We start from the raw sequence: 24781 nt of genomic DNA, 5'->3' as shown, positions 1-24781 counted from the left end.
GTATTCTCAGTATCTGACAGCTGGGAGCTCTGGGACACCACCGGTCCAGCCCCCCCTCACTTTTGTAAATGTAGCAGGTAGAACCAAGTAATGTTTCCACAGGTAATCTGTCAGCATTAATGATGTGGGCGAACTGTACTCCATCCGTCATGCCATCTTATCTTGGAGTTGTCTACTAGATGAATCAGATTAGTGGTAGTGTAGACTCGTCCAGCGTTCCCCAATTAAATTATTTAATCAGCTGTTCCAGGAGTAATCATAGGTAGGATTACGCTCGATTGAGTAGAGGTCGCAGTCTCGTTGTCGGTGTCCGAATGCCCATCACCCCTCAGTGAGCTTGGAGGTGACATTACATCCAAGCTCCCAGGTCCTCCGCCAAGCAGTGCCACTGCTTCCATCACTCATTGTCTTTCTTCCTGTACTTCATTTGGGGTGGGAGGGCCAGCTCTATTTGTTGTTTGTTGTCTGTCGTTTCCTCAATCTAGGGCGCCGTCGTTTCTTGCTGTGTTGCGAGTTGGCATTCGGATCTGGGGCCGAGCGAGACTCCAGCCAGGCCCAGGTCTCCTCTGGTGTACAGAAGAATTCTGTTCCAGTCGGGGCAACTACTCGGAGTCTGGCCAGGAATAGCATTGAATAAGGAATCTCCAGGTCAGGTTGTTTGCGCTTCACTGAGTTATAGCCCACTCGTCGTCGTGGCACTTCTTGGGAGAAATCTGGAAAGATGGAAACTTTAGTGTTTGCTATTGTCATCTTGCCATGTTGGCGGCTTGGTGCAATATATGGTCTCTATCATGAAAATGGAGGAGTCTCGCTATCACAGGCCTCAGAGGAGCCCCCGGAGGCGGCGCTCTGCTAGGCACTCTGTGAGCCCTCTCCAGGGCAAAGAAGGTGAACAGGCCCTCCGGGGCAACAATCGTCTGCAACCAGTTCTCCAAGAATTCCACCATGTCATGGCCTCACTCTTTTCCGGAATCCCTATGATTCTGATGTTATTACGTCTTGCCCTGTTCTCAGCATCCTCCGCCCTACTCTCTAGCACTTGGAGGCGGTTATCTATGGTGTTCACCCTGGTATTCGCCAGCGTCCTGTTCCGTTGTGGAAACTCTTTCTGTCAGTCTCCTATGATTGTCCCGCAAGAGCCCCAGATCTATGCTTAACATATCAATCTTAACTTCCAGTGCTGTTCGGGATGCTGCTATGGCTTGAAGCGCATCCTGGAGAGTAAGGTCCGTGGATTCTGCCTCCGGTATATTATGTGTGATGAAGTCCTACCCCCTGGTGCGCAGTCTGCCGCCCATGTCGCAGTCCCTTTTTTTTAGGGTCTTCCCCATTTGTGTGCCAAGGCTGGATTTCTCAATATTCGCTCACCTGTCATGAGTCTGGGCTATACAGTGACATAGTGATGCACTTTCATAGCAAAATGGATGAGCAGTTTACAGTGGGAGTTCACAATGCTGTGCTTTTGGAAGTCAGATGGTCCGCAGCGGCGCCTTATGCGCTGTTTATTGAAGTTCAACTGCCGGTCTCGGGGGCCAATAACCAAGGCCACAGCAATGGTCCCAACTATATTCACCTCATAGTTCCCAAATCCTTCCGCCTCTTATTGGGATCATTGGCCATCCATGTTGAGGAACTTTGAAGTTGAATCCCAGTTGCCAATTGTCCCATTGAACTCCCAGGGGTCAATGCCTTCCCCGTTCTGTACAAATTCGTATTAGCACGGACAGCCCCTAACCCCACTGGCACATCACTTTCTTATTGGCAAAGTCGTCCGGGGGCCTCCGATGATCTCCCACTGTGTGCCAGGAACCAGACGCTCAAGCTGAGGCGGCACCTCTCCAATCTCCCCAGGCATGTGCGACTGCCCGGGCTCCTGCCCCCCCGGACATCGACTCCCAATCTGTGCTGGTCGCTGCTCTGCTCCTAGCACTTCCACCGCTCTCAGCTGTGGTCGCACTCGATCGCCTGTGCCTTTCCAGGCGTGCAACCTTCGGGTGGGCCGGTTATTGGCCCCGGTTCTCGTGTCCACCTCACCAGGGGCCCACAAACTTTGCTTCCTTCTGGCAGCTGTGTCCGGAGGCCTCCGCCGCCCTCAGGGCACGCCATCTCGCAGTGTCCTCGACGGCTCTCGCCGCACAATGGCGGCTGCCGTTTTGAATGCCCCGAGAGCCGAGGAAAAAAGTTAATTTGAAGTTGTAAATATAACCTCAGTGGCTCCCACCTGAATTCCAGGGTATCGGGGGGATCAGCAATGTATCCCCTGCTTTAAAATTGGTTCAGGATGGGTAATTGAGGAGGAGAAGCGGCCGCAGGCCCCGGAGCTCCCGTAGTCCACTGCCTACTCCATGCTAGTCGTGGCCACGCCCCTAGTGAGCTCCGTATTCATGATCTGCCTGTGGTGGTCCATTCCTACAGTACCTCCCGTATTTTGAAACATGTTTTTTTTATTCTTTGGAGTTTGCTCTCTTAGGCCAATGTGCTGTCTATTGAGTTCCCTATCCTCATCCCCGCGACTAACGGTGGGTCACTCCTACCATCTGCCCACCATAAGGGGTCTGTATTGTGGATGTCAGCTAAAATATCTCTGGCAAAGAGCCCACTCGAGAGGCCCGTCAGACATTGTAGCGCCAGCCCGACGAGGAGCAGGCTCTATGATGAAGCATCACATCCATGGGGAGTGTGAGGGCCCTGACTTTTACTTTTGAGAGTGCCCTTTCAACCTATGGTTTTCCCTCTGCAACAGTGTACCTTATTTGTTTTTACCTAACTCTGGGAGAATGTGCACTGGACCATTTTGAAATCTCCCTGTCCCTCTACTATTCTTAAGGTTTGAATTGGGTGTCAATGGCTATGGGGCGGGGGAGTCACAATCAGGGAACCAGCAATCATGCTTTATCATCTTTCCTTGATTTTCAGTTTCTTACTGACAATTTACATTATGTGTGTCATTGTTTTGGATTGAGGTATGAATCAGTGTTTTAGATAAATTGTGTTGGTGATTATATTTGGTGTGGATGAAGCAATATGAGTAGTGTGGTTGTTGGTGTGAGGTCTTTAACCACTTAGTTACAGAGGCTTTTCCACTGCTGTGCTGAGCCATTTTTTTACTTTTGGGGCAGATCAAGCTTAAGCCCCATAACTTTATTTTCACAAAAGGTATCCATGCCAAATGTGCATTCTTTTTTTACTATTATATTGGGGATTCTAAAGACCTTTAGGGATTATGGATTCCACTAGAGTCAACAGAGAAAGTAGCCAAGTTGTAGCAAAATTAGGTGCAAGAAAGAGTATGCATTTTCGCACCACAGGTTTTGCATATTACATAGGTGTAATTGATTTGTTTCAATCTTTGTGATTTCTACCTATGTGCAGTAAGTGATGGAGATATATATTAAACTTATTGGTGAACCTAGAAAGCTATATATTTATGAAAGGTGCATAGTTTTTGTAGATTGTTCATGTTTTTTTTCCATAGAAACAAATCACTGCATTCAAGAACATTGTAAAAAATGTAGGGAAAAATAGAAAAAGGTTGTAAGAAATTAGGTTACTGATTAAGGGTTTAAGGGAATGAAACCCTACTAAAGCATGAACCACAATCTTTGTCAGGGTGAAGTCATAAGCAAACTCAAAATGTACCTGTTTCGTAGCTTAGCACAGAGCAGTTGTAGTTAACTTAGAACCAATGTGTAAAGTATTTGTGAAACTTTAAACAGGAATACAGTGAAAATACAAAAAAGAAATCCCACACCAATTTGGAGGAATAGAGTAAGAGTTGTTAGACCTGACAGCCTTAGGGTGGTCACCCTTAACTTTTTGCCTGCCTCCCTCCACTTTTTAGATACTGTTTTTGCTTTTTTTAAGACTCTTCACACTTTACCACTGTTAACCAGTGCTAAAGTGCATATGCTCTTTCCCTTTAAACATGGTAACACTGGATCACACCCAATTGGATTATTAAATTTACTTATAAGTCCCTAGTAGAGTGCACTATATGTGCCCAGGGCCTGTAGATTAAATGCTGTTATTGGGCCTGCAGCACTGATTGTGCCACCCACTTAAGTAGCCCCTTAACCCTGTCTCAGGCCTGCCACTGCAGGGCCTGTGTGTGCAGTTTCACTGTCACTTCGATTTGGCATTTAAAAGTACTTGCCATGCCTAAAACTCCCCTTTTTCTACACATAAGACACCCCTAAGGTATGCCCTAGGTAACCCATAGGGCAGGGCGCTGTGTAGGCAAAAGGCAGAACATGTACCTGTGTAGTTTACATGTCCTGGTAGTGTAAAACTCCTAAATTCGTTTTTACATTGCTGTGAGGCCTGCTCCCTTCATAGGCTAACATTGGGGCTGCCCTCATACATGTCTGAGTGGTAGCTGCTGATCTGAAAGGAGTAGGAAGGTCATATTTAGTATGGCCAGAATGGTGATACAAAACCCTGATGACTGGTGAAGTTGGATTTAATATCTCTTCACTTAAATCTTTCTGTGCCTTACAATCCACGTCTGGGTGGGTTTAGTTGACAGCTCCTTGTGCATTCACTCAGACACACCCCAAACACAGTATACTCAGACTCATTTGCATACATCTGCATTTTCAATGGGTCTTCCTGGGCTGGGAGGGTGGAGGGCCTGACACTTCCATGTCAAAGAACAGTAGCCTGCCCTCACAGAAAGGACTGCCACACTGGGACCCTGGAAGACAGGATTGAATTGAAAGGGGACCTTGTGCACTTCTAAGCCACTCTTCGAAGTCTCCCCCACTTCAAAGGCACATTTGGGTATTTAAACAGGGCCTCTGACCGTACCAATTCAGACACTTCCTAGAGAAGAAACTGGAACCAGAATCTGCATCCTGCCAAGAAGAACTGCCTGGCTGCCCAAAGGACTCACCTGTCTGCTTTCTGTGAAAGACTGCTGCCTTGCTGTTACCCTGCTGCTCTCTGTCTGTGGTGAAGAAGTGCTCTCCAAGGGCTTGAATAGAGCTTGCCTCCTGTTCCCTGATGTGTCAGGGCCAAAAAGACTTTGGTGGTCATTACAACCCTGGCGGACGGTGTTAAAGCTGCGGAAATACCGCAAACAGGCCGGCGGGAAATAAAAGAGAATTATGACCCTGGCGGAAACCGCCAACAAAGACAGCCACTTTAACACACCGCCCGCCACAGCGGTACAGACAAGCAGCGCGGCGGTCACCGCCAACAGACAGGCGGGAGACAATGTACCGCCCACAGTATTACAACACGCCAATCCTCCACCTTTTCCGGGGCGGATTCACCATGGATAAAAACACAGCGGAAACAGCTTTTGTTATGGAAAAACGCTCACCTGAACATATCCCACGAGGAACGAGGACTCCATGGAGCCGGAACTCCAAATACTCCCTGCCCTTGTGTTTCTGCTCCTCTATGACCAACAGCTACGTAGGCGCCGAAGACAACGGTGAGTACTGCACCTACGACACAGTGGAGGGGGGAGGCAAAAGTTAGGGGGACACCCACCAAACACCCCCACCCTCGCATATTACAACATACACACCAATGCATTCACAAAAAATCACACTAACAACCCACGATCAGCCGGAAGAATGAAAACACAAAGCGAAAATCGGTCAAACAATGTAATGTGCCAATATACATGTCATACAAAAATATAGAGATATATATTTGAAAATCAGTCATATTTATATACAATACGAGAAGTAGTGCAGATATGTACATAACAATGTCCGTGCACCATCAGTCCAAAAATGCATGGGCGAGGCCCACAAACGATACCTGACCACAATCGAAGAGAACACTGCCGGGGCATCAGATAGAAATACTACAGGCACATCAGGGGGAAGGGAAGGGGGGGCACCTCAGCCGGAGGAGTGCAAAGCCAGATCCACGACGGGGCTCCATGCCCATTTATGCCATCCTGGGGAGTGCAAAGCCACAGTCTCTCAAGTCGCTACAGTAGGTGGTTTGCCCACTGTGCCATCCTGGGGAGTGCAAAGCCACAGTCTCTCAAGTCTATACAGTGGGTGGTTTGCCCACTGTGCCATCCTGGGGAGTGCAAAGCCACAGTCTCTCAAGTCGCTACTGTGGGTGGTTTGCCCACTGTGCCATCCTGGGGAGTGCAAAGCCAGTCTCTCAAGTCGCTACTGTGGGTGGTTTACCCACTGTGCCATCCTGGGGAGTGCAAAGCCACAGTCTCTCAAGTCTATACAGTGGGTGGTTTGCCCACTGTGCCATCCTGGGGAGTGCAAAGCCACAGTCTCTTAAGTTGATGCAGGTCTCTACTGGTACTGGGGGGGACTGGTGCCAAGACTGGATGAGTCTCCCCGTGAAAGGTCGTGCCCTGTCACTGTCCCAGCTGCACATGGGATAAGGATGCCTGATGTGGTGGTCCATTCATTCCTACCTGGTGCTTGCCCTGTTCAGCGGTGATTTGCCATGGCGGTCTTTGCCCTGTTCAGCGGTGCTTTGACATGGCGGTTCAGGACTGTTCAGCGGTGCTTTGCCATGGCGGTCTTTGCCCTGTTCAGCGGTGCTTTGATATAGCGGTTCAGGACTGTTCAGCGGTGCTTTGCCATGGCCGTCTTTGCCCTGTTCAGCGGTGCTTTGACATGGCGGTTCAGGACTGTTCAGTGGAGCTTTGCCATGGCGGTCTTTGCCCTGTTCAGCGGTGCTTTGACATGGCGGTTCAGGACTGTTCAGCGGTGCTTTGCCATGGGGGTCTTTGCCCTGTTCAGCGGTGCTTTGACATGGCGGTTCAGGACTGTTCAGAGGTGCTTTGTCATGGCGGTCTTTGCCCTGTTCAGCGGTGCTTTGACATGGCGGTTCAGGACTGTTCAGCGGTGCTTTGCCATGGCGGTCTTTGCCCTGCTCAGCGGTGCTTTGACATGGCGGTTCAGGACTGTTCAGCGGTGCTTTGCCATGGCGGTCTTTGCCCTGTTCAGCAGTGCTTTTACATGGCGGTTCAGGAGTGGTCAGCGGTGCTTTGCCATGGCGGTTCTGATAAGGACATTGGTGTATGGCATGACGTTCTCTACACTGGACATTGGTGTGTGGCATGACATCTTCTACACTGGACAATGGTGTGTGGCATGACGTTCTCTACACTGGACATTGGTGTGTGGCATGACGTCTTCTACACTGGACATTGGTGTGTGGCATGACGTCTTCTACACTGGACATTGGTGTGTTGCATGTCGTTCTCTACACTGGACATTGGTGTGTGGCATGACGTTTCATCATTGCCCAGCGGGGCTGTGGCAGCCAGGGGCCCTCCAGGGCACTGACTCCGGCGGTGGCGGTGGTCTCCTGACCAGTGATGATACTTGTGCCCTCCTGGGCACTGACTCCGGCGGTGGTCACCTGACCAGTGACGATACTTGGGCCCTCCTGGGCTGTGACTCTGGCGGTGGTCTCTGGACCAGTGACAATACTTGTGCCCTCCTGGGCAATGACTCCGGCGGTGGCGGTGGTCTCCTGACCAGTGACGATACTTGTGCCCTCCTGGGCACTGACTCCGGCGGTGGTCTCCTGACCAGTGACGATACTTGGGCCCTCCTGGGCTGTGACTCTGGCGGTGGTCTCTGGACCAGTGACGATACTTGTGCCCTCCTGGGCAATGACTCCGGCGGTGGCGGTGGTCTCCCGACCAGTGACGATACTTGGGCCCTCCTGGGCTGTGACTCTGGCGGTGGTCTCTGGACCAGTGACGATACTTGTGCCCTCCTGGGCAATGACTCCGGCGGTGGAGGTGGTCTCCTGACCAGTGACGATACTTGGGCCCTCCTGGGCTGTGACTCTGGCGGTGGTCTCTGGACCAGTGACGATGATGCTGGCGGTTGTGTGTCGACCGCCAGAAATGATGGCGCACTTCTCCGCTGTGACACTCACAACAGGCTGGGCAGACTTCCTTTGGCCCTTCCCCATCTTTGGTGGAGTCACAGCTGACTCTCCAATCCCCTTGGAACCCATGTCAGTTGTTTTACCACCAGGAGTCTTAACACGGTCCCGTCATCCACTCTCCAATTTGAGAGCATTTACAGGGGGTGGGCTGCCAGTGCCTTGGCTCCGGGTCCTACTGCCTGCCCTGGTGGCCGGTGCACTCCACAAACCTTGAACAGGCACCACTGGTATTGGAGGCTTTTTGGCTGAGGCGCTACGACGGGACTGATGAATTGGAGGGGGGGTGGGGGCAAAAAGGTCAACTTTACAGAGGGACAGTTTCTGACGAACACTGGGATGGGTAGCTGGAAGGGGTCTGGGAGTGGAGGAAGAGGAGGTGGTTGTCGGAGGTGTCACTTTAGGTGTTTTGGGTGCAGGTACTGGAGGCTGTCGTGAGGTGGATGGATGTTGGGTGAGTGATTGCCGGCGTTTGTGTACTTTGGGAGGGGGCGTCACAGACACACTGGGAGAGGACACAGGGGACGTGTAAATGGCAGTGGAGGTGGTGAGTGCAGGTGAGCGGCTTGTGGTGCTGGGTGTCCTGGTGCGATTCATGGTACCTGTAGATGTGGTGCATGCAGGTGTGTGTGTAGACGAGACTGGGAGGGAGGAGGGAGAAGAGGAGGAGGGGGACACAGTGGAGGCAGTGGATGTTGCTGTGTCTGTATGTGGGTGAGGCTTACGTGAGTGCCTGTGGTGTGTGTGGTGCCTATGTTTGCTTGAGCTACTTGTGTGTGTTGACTTGTGTGCATGCTGGTCTGTAGGTGTGCTTGGGATGGGCTGGGGTACAGGAGATTGGGTCTGGGTGCAGGAAGTTGGAGGGGGGAGGCTAGACACAGGGACAATGGCTGCCATCAGTGCTGAGGCCAGAGATTGCAGGGTTCGCTGAAGGACAGCCTGACCAGAATAAATGCCCTCCAGGAATGCCTTACCGTGTTGCAACTCTCGTTTTACACCCTGGATGGCATTCACAATGGTAGACTGCCCAACAGTGAGTGACCTGAGGAGGTCAATGGCCTCCTCACTGAGGGCAGCAGGGGTGACTGGGGCAGGGCCTGAGGTGCCTGGGGCGAAGGTGATGCCCACCCTCCTGGGTGAGTGGCACGGGCGAACGCTGAGGGGCTGCTGGGAGGGCGGGGCTGGTAGGGGAGGTGGCGGCTGTACCTGTAGAGGTGGGGGGCACAGATGGTGCCGCCACCACAAGGGAGCCCACATCGTTGAACGAGTCCGTGTCGCTGCTTGGTGATCCGGTGGCCGACGTGAAGCTCCCCTCTCCCTCCGTCCCACTGGTGCATTCAGAGTCCGTGGTGTGGCCCTCCATGGCCATGTGGGATGCAGCTCCCTCGTGCTCCGATGCCACTGTACCTCCACCTGTTGATGCTGATGTACAAAAGGACAGGGAGAGCCAAAAAAGGGGGGGAGACAGAAGAAAGAGAGTTTTAGTGCATGGCATACCGCTACCGTTGGCAGACAAGAAAAACACAGCAGCCCCCTGCATTACGCCGTGCTCCTGCCCTCTGCACATGCAATTTCTGGGATATGGCCTATATGGCAATGGTGGACATCTGCGCACATGGATGCCACAGGGGCAACTATACCTCCACTTGGCACTCTGCTGAGGTGGGGTAGAGTGCCACATGGCCTACATTACGGAGGGGCCTTGCCTACCTAACTCGCCCTGGCCTAGGGACGCCCACAGCCCACCTGCCCCACCCAGACACCTCCACTGCACACAAAGTCCGCAGAATGAGAGTGTACTCACCCCCTTGTGTCTGCTGTGATGCCCTCAAGCGCCCATCCATCTCCGGGTAGGCCACCACCAGCATCCGGAACATCAGGGGGGTCATGGTGCGATGGGCACCCCTCCCACGTTGGGAGGCCATCCCCAGCTGAGCCTCTGCCGTCTTCTTGCTGCAGCTGCGAATGTCCTCCCATCTCTTACGGCAGTGGGTGCCCCGTCTCTGGTGGGCCCCCAGGGTCCGGACCTCCTTGGCGATGGCACGCCAAATATCTTTCTTCTGGTGGGCGCTGACCTACATGACATGCACAAGGGAAGAGGAACAGTCATTACCAACTGCACCGTCGTTGTGAGTGGCCCCCTCCCTACTCTGGCCATTTGGCCCATTCATTCACATGCATTAATATTCTATGAACTCTTCCCCTTTCCCTCTTCCAACCAGCCCTCTCCACCCAGGCCTAGCCCATACAACGTGCTCCCTGTGTACTAACCTGTTGGTCTGGAGGACTGTAGAGTAGCGTGTACTGGGGGAGGACCCGTCTACCAGTTTCTCCAACTCCTGTGCAGTGAAGACAGGGGCCCTTTCCCCAGACGCAGCAGCCATAGTCGCTTCCAGACCGAGGTCACAGCAGCACTTGCAGTGTAGGTCCTCTCCTGTCGAAGGTCAAGTATCTAGTGATTGAACAGATAGAAAATGGCGGTGACGTCCGCGGCGGTGCGCATCATCACCGCTAGCGCATCTGTTCATTGGCTCCTGGGCCCCATAGGGTCCAATGTTAACCAATGCAGCATTGCGCCGCGGTCTACGACCGCCTACTGCCACGGTGTGCATCGCCAGCGCAGTTACCCCACAATCCCATTGTCCCACTTTAGAGGTCAGGCAGCCGCCATTTCAGGGGCCCACATGGCTTCATTTACTACTGTGTCATACATAGCTAGGCCTACACTCAACACACATACAGGAAGGGTTTTGTGAGTGGTGTAGTCTTGTGTGTAACTGTGGGTACATACCTGGAGGAATAATGACTGGTTCTTCGCTGTTGTCCTTCGTAGGCACCGTCAGCTGGGACATATGAGAAGATGGCGGAATCCTCTGGTGTACCGACCGCTGGTGGACCTGTTGACAATGGAAGAGAGACATGTCATCGTAACCTACCGGTTTGACCGTGCCACAATCCAGGAACTATGTACCCAGTTGGAGCCAGACCTGATGTCACCAATCCGCCATCCGACTGGAATCCCCCCTGACGTGCAGGTGCTGTCAGTGCTCCATTTCCTTGCAAGGGGCTCTTTTCAGACAACAGTGGCCATGGCATCAGGGATGTCCCAGCCTATGTTTTCCAACGTGTTGTCCAGAGTGTTGTCTGCCCTGCTGAAACACGTAAGGAGATACATCATTTTCCCTGAGGTGGAGGATTTGCCTACAGTGAGAGGTGACTTCTATGCCCTTGGACATATCCCCAACGTCATAGGTGCTATTGATGGGACCCATGTAGCTCTGGTTCCCCCCAACAGGAGTGAACAGGTGTACAGGAACTGGAAGAGTTATCATTCCATGAATGTACAGATGGTCTGTTTGACAGACCAGTACATCTCCCAGGTAAATGCTATGTTCCCTGGCTCAGTGCATGACGCCTACATCCTGCGGAATAGCAGCATCCCTGATATGATGGGTCAACTCCAGAGGCACTGTGTATGGCTATTGGGGGACTCTGGTTACCCCAACCTGTCCTGGCTATTGACCCCAGTGACGAATCCCAGGGCAGAGGAACGGTACAATGAGGGCCATGGGCGGACTAGGAGGGTGATCAAACGCACCTTCGGCCTCCTGAAGGCGAGGTTCAGGTGCCTCCATATGACAGGTGGATCCCTATTCTACTCACCGAAGAAGGTGTGCGACATCATCATCGCCTGCTCCATGCTCCATAATTTGGCTTTGCCACGCCAGGTGCCTTTTCTGCAGGAGGATGATCCAGATGACGGTGTTTTAGCAGCTGTCGAGTCTGTGAAGCATGTGGACAGTGATAAGGATGAAGCTGAGGAAGAAGACAACGACAACAGGGAGTCAGTCATACAGCAATATTTGCAGTGAGACACAGGTGAGAACATTTTCATTTTTAGCATTACATTAACTTTCACACGTCTACCTCTATCCTGTTTCTCAATTTAAATCACTATTTGGTAACTGAGTTGTACCCTTCCATTACGGTTTCACAGGTGTGGTTACCTACGTGTCAACTGCTTGCATCCTTCAAGGGCTTGTGATGGTTGACATAGGTATGTTAGCTTTACAATGTTAAACCCATTATGACTCTGTCATTGATAATACATTTTTACTAAATCACAGACTGACTCCAGATTGTTTTGTGTTTCAAGGGTGTTTATTGAAGTGCTCAGAAATGGGAGGGGGTTTTAAAATGAGGATGGGTGATGGCGGAGGAATGTCCATGGCAGAGTCCAGTCTATTAGTCTCACAGGTGCACTGCCCATCTGGGCATAGGAAGTGGAGTTGGGGCAGTTTAAGTATGGACAGGGTAATAAAGTGGGACAGTGGGAGGACAAACAGGGTGGTGTCATTTCCTGGCGGGGGTCTTGCCATCTTGTTCTGTCCTGTTCCTGGATCTCAGGGACCGCTTGCGTGGTGGTTGCCCGTCTGCAGGGGGTGGGGTGCTGGTGTGTTGGTCCTGTGGCGGGGCGTCCTGTCCACTAGCGCCGGCGGAGGTGGTGGGCAGTTCATCGTCCTGGCTAGTGTCAGGGGCCCCTTGGAGTGCCACGGTGTCACTCAAGGTCTGCTGTATGTCCTTCAGCACCCCTACGATGGTGCCCAGGGCGGAGCTGATGGTCCTGAGTTCCTCCCTGAACCCCAAATACAGTTCGTCCTGCAGGCGCAGGGTCTCCTGCAACTTGTCCAGGACTGTCGCCATCGTCTCCTGGGAGTGGTGGTATGCTCCCATGATGGAGGAGAGGGCCTCGTGGAGCGTGGGTTCCCTTGGCCTGTCTGCCCCCTGTCGCACAGCAGCCCTCCGAGTTACCCTGTGTTCCTGTGCCTCCGTCCCCTGGACCGTGTGCCCACTACCACTGCCCCCAGGTCCCTGTTGTTGTTGGGGTGGTGGGTTATCCTGGGTTCCCTGTAGTGGTGGACACACCGCTGATTGACCTGTCGTGGGTAGGGAGGTTTGGGCCCGCTGGGTGGGTGCTGTGGTGGTGTTACCAGAGGGTGGAAGGTTGGTGTTGGGCTGTGCCTGTGCAAGGGGAACCGACTGTCCCGAGGCCCACGATGGTCCGGCCTGGTCATCAGGATCCAGTAGGGCAGAGCTGCTCTAGTCACTGTGGGCCTCTTCTGGGGGTGGAGTGGTGTGGTCTGGACCCTCTGGTGTGGTGACGGTCTTTCGGGTTCCTGCAGGGGCATAAGAGCTAGATTATTGCATGTGTGTGTGTAATGGTGTGCAATGGGTGAGTGTTTGTGTACCCCAGTGCCAGCATTCCTGTGTGTGGGGTTGTGTTGTGATGGTTGGGGGGTGTACTGGGTATGTGCAGTGGGCATGTTTTAGTGAGGGGTGTCCATGCTTAGTTTTGTCATGCAGGGCTTGGTGTTGGGATGGGTGGTTTGTGATATTAGTACATTAGTGAGGAGTTGTAGTGATAGGGGAGGGGGTGAGGGAGGGGTGTGTGATAGCATGCAGGTAGGGTGGGGATATGATAGTTAAGAATTAACTTACCAGTGTCCCATCCTCCACCGACTCCTGCGAGGCCCTCAGGAAGCAAGATGGTCAAGACTTGCTCCTCCCATGTTGTTAGTTGTGGGGGAAGAGGTGGGGGTACTCCGCCAATCCGCTGTACCGCGATGTTGTGCCTGGAGACCGTTGAACGCACCTTCCCCCGTAGGTCGTTCCACCTCTTCCTGATATCCTCCCTATTTCTTGGGTGTTGTCCCACGGCGTTCACCCTGTCCACTATTCTGCGCCATAACTCCATCTTCCTGGCTATTGATGTGTGCTGTACCTGTGAGCCAAATAGCTGTGGCTCTACCCGGACGATTTCCTCCACCATGACCCTGTCCTCCTCCTCGGAAAAGCGGGGGTGTCTTTGGCGTGACATGGGGAGTTGTGGGTGATGTGTGGGGTGGTGTATGTGGTGATGGTTGTGGTGAGTGTAGTGGTGTGTGGTGTTTTGTGTGTGGATGTTGTGTGGGTGATGGTGTTGTGTGCCTCTGTGTAGTGGGGTTGTCTATTCTGTGCTCTCTCTCTGTCGCCTTCGTCTCTAATTTTTGGTCGTAGGGGTTTGTGGGTGATGTGGGTGTGTGTTTTATATTGTATTGGGTGAGTGGGTGTGTTGTTTGTATGTGTGTCAGGTGTGTGTATTTGGAATTGTCCAATGTGGCGGTGTTTTGGAGATGTGTGTGTATTTTGAGCGCGGCGGTGTGTACCGCCAATGGAATACCGCGGTTGAAAGACCGCCGCGTGGATTCGTGTGTCGTAATAGCATGGGCGTGTTTCTGTTGGCGTGGAGGTGGAGGATTTGTTCCAGCCAGTTTATCACTGACCTTTGGTGTGGCGGTCTTGTGTGGGTGTCTGAATTTCAGCAGATTCCAAGATGTGTGTCATAATAGCTGTGGCGGAATGCCGCCGCGTCGGCGGTGTATTGGCGGTCTTCTGCACAGCGATAAGCGCCTTTTACCGCCAATGTTGTAATGACCCCCTTTATCTCTACAAGAAGGACTCCTCGTGCAGCGAAATTCGATACGCAGCCTGCCAGAAACGACGCACAGCCTGCCCCTTGGTGAAAATTTCACTGCACACCAATCCGGAACGATGCAGCCCGACTTCGCAATGAGAAGATCGACGCAGCACCAGCGTACCAACCAGAAATTCAACGTACGGCCCACCGGAACGATGCACCGCCGAACCGGAACAACTCAGCCAGACTTCCAGAGAGGAATCGACGCAGCACCTGCCGTACGGTAGAAAATTCAATGGAAGGCCTACCAAATCGACGCAGCTCCTGTGACTTCATCCTGCCAGTGAAGGAAATCCACGCATCGTCACCGGGGCATCTGAAAACCTTGCAACCCGAAGAGAATCCACGACCGAGCGCCGGAAATCGACGCACAGCCATTCCTGTGTGAAAACTAAACGACGCATTGCTTTGTGTGGCCCTAGAAATCGAAGCACACCCCTTTATTTCCACGCATCTCCTTCTATGTGATTCTTTGCGGAGACTTTTCATGCGAACCAGGTACTTTGTGCTTGAAAGAGACTTTGTTTGCTTCTAAAAGACTTAAGACAATTTATATCACTTTTCAGTGATATCTCAACATTTACTTATTGCATCTTTAATCGTTTTGAGCTGCATTTTTCCAGATAAATATTATATATTTTTCTAAACACTGTGTGGTGTATTTTTGTGGTGCTATAAGGTGTTATGGTATGATTTATTGCACAAATACGTTACATATTGCCTTCTAAGCTAAGCCTGACTGCTCAGTGCCAAGCTACCAGAGGGTGGGCACAGGATAATTTGGATTATGTGTGACTTACCCTGACTAGAGTGAGGGTCCTTGCTTGGACAGGGGAAACCTGACTGTCAACCAAAGACCCCATTTCTAACAAGGGTTAATAAATATTATATGACCAAAACAAAAAAAATCCAATCAGTAGAACCATAGATATTCAAGTTAAAAAATGTCAGTGAAAATAGCGCCAAAAAGCACAAGGTGCCAACTGTGGCTATCTCGTTGTGCCAGACACAGGGACAAAGGCACAAGTTCAGGCCTACTGTGCTTGACTGTGGGCTGGCTAAAGGGACTCACTTAGGCCTGCTGAACACAGTACCTTAATCCTGGTTGCAAAGAAATGCAGAGTCCTGTGTTGAGGATGCATTGTGCAGCAGAGGCGATGCAAGGTCCAGGTGAAGAATTGAATCGCACAGAAGTGGTTCCGGGAAGCTGTGATGTATGATGCAATGTTCTTACATGGAGATGCATCATGCAGCAGCGGTTTGATGGGCTGCGTTTGATGAGGCTATGTCTGGATGTATGGAAATTGTTCACACAGCAGTGGTTGCGATGGGCTGTGATGGATGATGCAAAGTCCTTGTGTCAGGGAATTTCACACAGCAAAGGTGATGCGTCAGTTCCAAAGTCAAAGTGTTGAGTAACAATGGCGATGCAGCTATTCTAATGCACTGTGGAGGAGATGCAATGGTTCTGCTAAATTCACAGATAGGCTGGCAGAGCACCTTCAGACCCACTTCCAAGGATTCTAGGATCAGGTGGCAACATTTGGGACTTCAATCAATCAATGAATCAATCAAACAAATTTCTTAAGTGCACTACTTACCCGGTAGGGTCTAAAGGCGCTGGGGGGGGGGGGGGGGGAGTGGGGAGGGACTTCAGTTCTCACGGATGGCAGACTCCAGATGCTGGTTTCGAGGTTGTTCGAAGCCTGATCTGTCCCTAATGCTTCTGATCAGGATGCCAGCTAACTAGTCCATGGAGTCATTCTAAGATTCTAAGTCTCAGGTTTGGAGATGCTTGTTCAGTCCTTCTCACCCAGGTAGCAGAGCAGCAGGTCAGCACCTAATGGCAGCAGTCCTTCAAGGTAGTAGTCCAGCAGAGCGGCAATCCTTTCAGCAACACAGCAGTCCTTCTTCCTGTCAGAGTTCACAGGTCCGGAAGGGTACTGAAGTGTTGGTGTCTGAAGTCCAACATTTATACCTGGTGCCTGTAGGAGGCTGGACTGGCTTGTAGTGAGTACCAAGGGGTACTTACACCTTGCACCAAGCCCAGGTATCCCTTATTAGTGTAGAGGGGTGTCTAGCAGCTTAGGCTGATAGAAAAGGTAGCTTAGCAGAGCAGCTTAGGCTGAACTAGGAGACGAGTGAAGCTCCTACAGTACCACTAGTGTCACTTGCACAATATCATAAGAAAACACAATACACAGATATACTAAAAATAAAGGTACTTTATTTTTATGACAATATACCAAAGTATCTCAGTGAGTACCCTCAGTATGAGGATAGCAAATATACACAAGATATATGTACACAATACCAAAATATGCAGTAATAGCAATAGAAAACAGTGCAAACAATGTATAGTCACAATAGAATGCAATGGGGGCACATAGGGATAGGGGCAACACAAACCATATACTCTAGAAGTGGAATGCGAACCATGAATGGACCCCAAACCTATGTGACCTTGTAGAGGGTCGCTGGGACTGTAAGAAAACAGTGAGGGTTAGAAAAATCGCCCACCCCAAGACCCTGAAAAGTGGAACGCAAAGTGCACCTAAGTTCCCCAAAGAGCACAGAAGTAGTGATTGGGGAATTCTGCAAGGAAGACCAACACCAGCAATGCAACAACAATGGATTTCCTGACGAGAGTACCTGTGGAACAAGGGGACCAAATCCAAGAGTCACAATCAAGTTGGGAGTGGGCAGATGCCCAGGAGGAAATGCCAGCTGTGGGTGCAAAGAAGCTGCCACTAGATGGTAGAAGCTGTGGATTCTGCAAGAACGACAAGGGCTAGAAACTTCCCCTTTGGAGGATGGATGTCCCACGCCGTGAAGAGTTGTACAGAGGTATTTCCGTGCAGAAAGACCGCAAACAAGCCTTGCTAACTGCAAGGGTTGCGGTTAGGGTTTTTGGATGCTGCTGTGGCCCAGGAGGGACCAGAATATCGCCAATTGCGTGAGGAGACAGAGGGGGCGTCCAGCAAGACGAAGAGCCCACTCAGAAGCAAGCAGCACCCGCAGAAGTGCCGGAACAGGTACTACAAAGTGGAGTGAACCGGAGCTCACCCGAAGTTACAAAGGAGGGTCCCACGACGTCGGAGGACAACTCAGGAGGTCGTGCACTGCAGGTTAGAGTGCCGGGGACCCAGGCTTGGCTGTGCACAAAGGAAATCCTGGAAGAGTGCACAGGAGCCGGAGTAGCTGCAAAACATGCGGTTCCCAGCGATGCAGTCTAGCGTGGGGAGGCAAGGACTTACCTCCACCAAACTTGGACTGAAGAGTCACTGGACTGTGGGAGTCACTTGGACAGAGTTGCTGAGTTCAAGGGACCTCGCTCGTTGTGCTGAGAGGAGACCCAGAGGACCGGTGATGCAGTTCTTTGGTGCCTGCCGTTGCAGGGGGAAGATTCCGTCGACCCACGGGAGATTTCTTCGGAGCTTCTAGTGCAGAGAGGAGGCAGACTACCCCCACAGCATGCACCACTAGGAAAACAGTCGAGAAGGCGGCAGGATCAGCATTACAAGGTCGCAGTAGTCGTCTTTGCTACTTTGTTGCAGTTTTGCAGGCTTCCAGCGCGGTCAGCAGTCGATTCCTTGGCAGAAGGTGAAGAGAGAGATGCAGAGGAACTCTGATGAGCTCTTGCATTCGTTATCTAAGGAATTCCCCAAAGCAGAGACCCTAAATAGCCAGAAAAGGAGGTTTGGCTACTTAGGAGAGAGGATAGGCTAGCAACACCTGAAGGAGCCTATCAGAAGGAGTCTCTGACGTCACCTGCTGGCACTGGCCACTCAGAGCAGTCCAGTGTGCCAGCAGCACCTCTGTTTCCAAGATGGCAGAGGTCTGGAGCACACTGGAGGAGCTCTGGGCACCTCTCAGGGGAGGTGCAGGTCAGGGGAGTGGTCACTCCCCTTTCCTTTGTCCAGTTTCGCGCCAGAGCAGGGCTGAGGGATCCCTGAACCGGTGCAGACTGGCTTATGCAGAGATGGGCACCATCTGTGCCCATCAAAGCATTTCCAGAGGCTGGGGGAGGTTACTCCTCCCTAGCCCTAACACCTTTTTCCAAAGGGAGAGGGTGTAACACCCTCTCTCTGAGGAAGTCCTTTGTTCTGCCTTCCTGGGCCAAGCCTGGCTGGACCCCAGGAGGGCAGAAACCTGCCTGAGGGGTTGGCAGCAGCAGCAGCTGCAGTGAAACCCCGGGTAAGGCAGTTTGGCAGTACCCGGGTCTGAGCTAGACCCTCGGGGGATCATGGAATTGTCTCCCCAATGCCCAAATGGCATTGGGGTGACAATTCCATGATCTTAGACATGTTACAAGGCCATGTTCGGAGTTACCATTGTGACGCTATACATATGTCGTGACACATGTATAGTGCACGCGTGTAATGGTGTCCCCGCACTCACAAAGTACGGGGAATTTGCCCTGAACAATGTGGGAGCACCTTGGCTAGTGCCAGGGTGCCCACACACTAAGTAACTTAGCACCCAACCTTTACCAGGTAAAGGTTAGACATATAGGTGACTTATAAGTTACTTAAGTGCAGTGGTAAATGGCTGTGAAATAACGTGGACGTTATTTCACTCAGGCAGCACTGGCAGGCCTGTGTAAGAATTGTCAGATCTCCCTATGGGTGGCACAAGAAATGCTGCAGCCCATAGGGATCTCCTGGAACCCCAATACCCTGGGTACCTCAGTACCATATACTAGGGAATTATAAGGGTGTTCCAGTATGCCAATGTAAATTGGTGAAATTGGTCACTAGCCTGTTAGTGACAATTTGGAAAGAAATGGGAGAGCATAACCACTGAGGTTCTGGATAGCAGAGCCTCAGTGAGACAGTTAGTCATAACACAGGTAACACATACAGGGCACACTTATGAGCACTGGGGCCCTGGCTGGCAGGGTCCCAGTGACACATACAACTAAAACAACATATATACAGTGAAATATGGGGGTAACATGCCAGGCAAGATGATACTTTCCTACAGTGCCCACCTTGAAGTGGAAGAAGCTTCTAGAGGTTTTCACCCACTGAGGTGTCAGGCATCCTCTTCCTCCCTATCCTGGCTCCAGCTTGCCTGGGGTCACAAAAAGGCTAGTGACAAACCCTTTGTGAGAGTCTTCAGGCAGAGACTTTATGATGTGAAAGTGTGGTAGGTGACAGTTCCTCCCCTCGTTAACTCATCCTGCCAACACCAACGTTTTCTTTGCCACACTGACTGGGAACAATAGGCAAGGACCAACAGCCAGTTACTCCTACTCAAGTGACCCAGAACAAGCTACAGACACCAAATGTTTAGGACTTGAAAATGGCACATTTCTAAAAAAGTTAAACTAAAGGGTTGAATCCTTAAGGACATGCAAGATTAGACCACTTCTGAAGAGTAAAAAAGAAAGAAAGCACCCCACCTAATCCACTTGCAAACGTAACTTTATATACAGGTCAAGATACTAAATTTCATGAGCACACAGGTGATTTTTGTTTTATTGAGTCCATTAGAAAGTATTCCATAGAAAGAAACTCAACGTTTGTACATATGAGTATCCATTAGTAATATTATTCAAAGCAGCCCATACATCTGCTTAAGCTTAGTGAGCACAAACAACATACTCAATTGTGCTATCCCAACACAACTGTGTGTGAGAAATGTTTAGTTAGAAAAAACAATTCTTAATAACATGAAAGACCACTGAGTCCAGTTCTATTTATTACAGAAATATAATACAGTAAAATGTCCATAGTCTTATAACTCGAAGACTGTACTATATCCTTTTGTATCAAACCAGGGTCTGTCACAATTTCTTTGTTTGTGAGAAGCCCGATTTTTCATGAATCTGCACCTCTCAAAATCTCTTGTTCAGTACCGTAGTCCCATTTGTTGACGCGTTCTGGCCCACTTGGAGTTGGGGTCTTCTCAGGACTTAGAACTGGAAAAAATGTTCGGTAACAGAACATAGAAATTATATGGTAAGGGTTATGAAAAAGGTCTAAAAGTTGTAAAAAAAAAGGTGTGAAAACATTTTCCACCCCAGTGAATCATGCAAAACTGATGATTACATTTGATTACCATTGTAGTAAAAAATGTTTTTTATCTAACAGTAGAAATTATAAGTGCAGTATTGCACAATCTTAATAGTTGCTGAGCTCAGTTTATACGTTATGTTGCACTTCGCTCAAGATCATAGTACCTTAATGTTAATCCAAATGCCCAAACAATGCTTTGATTACTCACCAAGAAGCATGTCGAGAATGCTTATGTTTTAATGAGGTTGGCAGGGGTTGTAGTATGCAGTATTCTAAATCAAAAGAAATCACATATATGGACTTGTCAGGTCACCGTCATATAAGGTAACCGACAAGGGTACAGAATTTCGGCGATACTCTGACCCTAGAAATTAATTTGGAGATTGTTCTGAAAGGCCATTCTCCAAGTTACTGTTATAGTCTCTCATACGTGGCGTCTGTGGCATCTCTTCAGTTAGCCAGAAATAAACAGCTAGTTTGCATAGTTACAAAATTGAATGGGAATGATGGAAGTTGTAGTACAGGCAGCACAGTCAGTTTCTTATTCAAAGCAATGTCGAGTTCACCAGAAAAAAGGATTTTGGACTGTTGAAAAAAGTTTTGGAATTTTCAAAAAATAAAATTAAGGGCCTGATTTAAATCTTGGTAGTGTAACCATCAAACCACCATGGCAGCGGGCCGGAAAAGACCGTCAAGTTGACGGCATCCTATCTGCTATATTTAGATGCATTGCGGCTGAGCTGTGCACCACCACGATGAAGTGCCCTTACCGCCACCCATTTATAGGTGTTACAGTTGTACAGGCGGTGTACTGCCAGGGGTTTGCTGATGGAGGGAGGACATTGCTGGACCCAATGGACCTCAGACAATGGCATTGGCCGCGGAATACAGGTAAGTCATATACACACTCTACTCTTGACATATTTCTGTCTCTGCATCACACAACACAACACACCACATACACACAACACACCACACTCACATATTTTCCATTTCCAGTCCACCACAGCACAACATGTACATGCCGCAAACAGACAATGACATACATCATGACAAAATAGACACATTCCATCAACACTACACCTACACACAACACAAACACAACTACACACTCATCTACTCAAGCACACACATACACAAGCACAACTACACACATCCCGACAAGGACCAACACACAATCACATGCACCTGACTGTTGGACGCAGCAACATAACACACAACACATCATACACAATAACATCCACCCCATATGCAAGTGGCACACATACTGAAACAACCACATCACCCACAACATTTCCCTCCACCTCTCCAGCCAGTCGCATTGCACACACACATACATGTCTGATTTATACCCACAACTCAAAGCACAACATGACAGGTACAGATCCCCCTGCAATGTGCACACATGGAGACAGCTGACAAGTGTGATTGTACCATGATTGTGGTGCCAGCATTCATTTGGCAATGAATATTGGCACCATAATGACAGATGTGTATTTATTCTATATATGCTGTGCACCAGGGTGTCCCCATCCGTGTCTAACTCATTTGTGTCTCCGACATATACAAGTCACAGTAATTAAAAAAAAATGACTGACATGGATATGTCTGTAGTGGTCCCATGCCCATGTGCAGTGACCCCCCAACATACACAGCCTATGCGGGTTATAGCGGGTTTGTGTATAGCGACTGGGGGGGTCATGTTTTTCCCATGGTTCCATGACAGCAGCAACAGAGGGCCCTGTCCAGTAGTGTCCAGATATAAACTGAAGTTGAATTAGGAGAAAAGGTGAATTTTCACCCCTCAATCCACCAAGACAGAAGTGGAGGTGGCACGTCACTTTTTCCTTTACAGTAGGGCACATCCAATTCTGCTTGGTGGTAAGCATAGCTGGTGTTTCACCATCAATCACTCTTTCCTATGGCGCTATCACAGCAGATGGGAATGCTTGTTGGAGTTGGTGGGACTTGAGCGAGTTAAAGTCTATGGAACCACCAACATCTAAATACAGCGGGTGGACCGTCATGGCGGTGAATAGGTTTTCAGTAGTAAACTAAACAGCTGGAGCATTACCGCCCAGATCTAAATCAGGCCCTAAAGCATACTAAAAAAAAAAATCTAAAATTGTTTCTAAAGGTGACATTTTCAGAATTAGGAATACAAATCTGACTTTACCATAGAAGAGGGGTTTTAATTACAATGCTTTAGACTCCAAACTTGACCTGCTCTTTAATTACAATGCTTTAGACTCCAAACTTGACCTGCTCCCAATTAGAAGTTGCAGCTTTTTAAATGTAATAAGGTAACTCAAATGTTATCCAATGGGAGAGGCAGGCCCTGCAGTAGTGAAAAACGAATGTAAGAGTTTTTCATTACCAAGACATGTAAAACTTAAAAGAACATGTCCTTCTTTTTAAATACAATGCACTCTGCCATCTGGGCTGTCCAGGGCCTATCTTAAGGGTGACCTATATATATTAAAAAGGAAGGTTTGGGTCTGGCAAAATGTTTAGTTTGCCGTGTTGACATGGAAATCTAAAACTGCACAGACAAGCTGCAGTGACAGGCATGAGACAGGTTTAAAGGGCTATTTAAGTAGGTGGCACAATCAGTGCTACAAGCCCACTAGTAGTGTTGGATTTAGTAACCCTTGGCATATGTAGTACCACTTTACTAGGGACTTATAAATAAATTAAATATGCCAAAGGGGTGTAAGCCATTTCTACAATGTGTAAAGGAGAGAGCCCAAACATGTTAGCAGTGGTTACCAGTGGTAAAGTGTGCAGAGTTGTAGAAGCCAACAAAAAAGGGTTCAGAAAACAGGAGGGTGAAGGAAAAAATGTTTGGGGATGACCCTGCAGAAAGGACCAACACATGTGACAACTTTTTCATCTGTATTTTTTTCACTAATAGCCAGTTCACACAAGTTATATACCATTACATCTGTAGCTGAGGTACATAGTGTCATTTCACTGTGTACTGATAATACAGCAATGTGTCCAAAGGAAACATGCATTTTTTCAAATGTTTCCAAAAGACATCGTTTAGGAATAATAATGGTTATTTGTATAACTCTAAATTTAGGGTTATCCATACTTTCATTTCATTCACAGGCAATGTTATAAAGTGTGTTCTTTCTTGCACACTCATTTATATTTTAAGCCAGAAAATGGAGAGAAATGCAATTGATAATACAAATGTTCCACTTTTCTGTATTCCAAACTTCGCCAATAAAAATCATATCCCACTTGGCCTCAACCAGGGAAAACTAAATGAAGGTAGCCGCGGTATTTAGGCCTGGGTTCATTGTTGCCTAGGAAAACCTACTAAACCCAGACATTTCTGAAAACTGATCACCCAGCGGAGTCTATGGTTGTTTGCTTTGCTTTGATCTCACTATGTTTCCATATTTGGAATGCCTTACAAACCTTATTCTTTAACTTAAATCAACAATTAACTCATATTTCTGTTAGGGAAAATTCCAGATTTTACTGGGATCCACAAAACTACTAGCATGCAGCATTCCTACTCTTCTCCTGATAAAAACGGTACTTCATTTGTGTGGCTGGGCCTAGCTCCTGCAACATGATTCGTCCTTTAACGTAATGTAAAGACATCAAGGCCCGTATTTATACTTTTTTTGCGCCGCAATTGCGTCGTTTTTTTACGCGCAAACGGCGCAAACTTGCAAAATGCCATTGTATTTTGTAGGTTTGCGCCATTTTGCGTCAAAAAGCGGCGCAAATGCGGCGCTAAAAAAAGTATAAATACGGGCCCAAGTTTCACCATGAAAATTGACCCATTTTAGCAATGTGTGTGGCTTCTACCCAAGGAAACTAAATATCCCAGACATTTCAGAAAACTAGACGCCCAGGCAGTTCAGGGTGTTTTGACTTACAGAGGTCCTACTATAATTTAGTTCCCAAAATGCCCTCCAACTCTCAAAGTTAGGCTAACATTGCGCATTTTCCTTATATCATATTTCTTTGAGAGAAAGATCTTGACTCCCCAAGGAAACTCAAAATTCCTACCACCGAGCATTCTCACACTTTTGATGAACGCAATCTGGAGACATCAAGTTTTCGCCATAAGAATTGGCATATTTTAGCAGTTAGCATAACTGCTGTATTTGGGTTTGGGAGAGACTTGGTTGAAATTGTGCATTTTCCTATCTTTCTGTGAGGGAAGGTTCTGGAATCAGCAGTGATCCACTTGCATGGCTGACCCTAGAACCTGCAACAGGCACAGATGCAAACTGTGACTATATGAAGTCAATAAGGTCTTCACATGGAACCTGGTTAAGACTGTTCTTGTGTCAGGAAAAAAACAAAGCCACACAAGTGGGGT

At 49.3% G+C, this 24781-nt stretch overlaps 1 protein-coding gene across 1 annotated transcript in view; it reads right to left on the bottom strand.

Annotated features, from left to right (window-relative positions):
• Window positions 1-447: 447 nt before the first annotated feature.
• Window positions 448-24781, bottom strand: part of LOC138287184 (uncharacterized) — a 39299-nt gene continuing 14965 nt past the window's right edge. Inside the window, exon 3 of the mRNA XM_069227544.1 lies at window positions 448-713. Within this exon, the coding sequence (XP_069083645.1) occupies window positions 448-713 (266 nt within the window). The remainder of the gene's footprint in view (window positions 714-24781) is intronic.

Source organism: Pleurodeles waltl, chromosome 4_1, assembly GCF_031143425.1.
Source record: "Pleurodeles waltl isolate 20211129_DDA chromosome 4_1, aPleWal1.hap1.20221129, whole genome shotgun sequence".
In the NCBI taxonomy this organism is placed as follows: domain Eukaryota; kingdom Metazoa; phylum Chordata; class Amphibia; order Caudata; family Salamandridae; genus Pleurodeles; species Pleurodeles waltl.
This window is presented reverse-complemented; position numbering and strand designations above follow the sequence as displayed.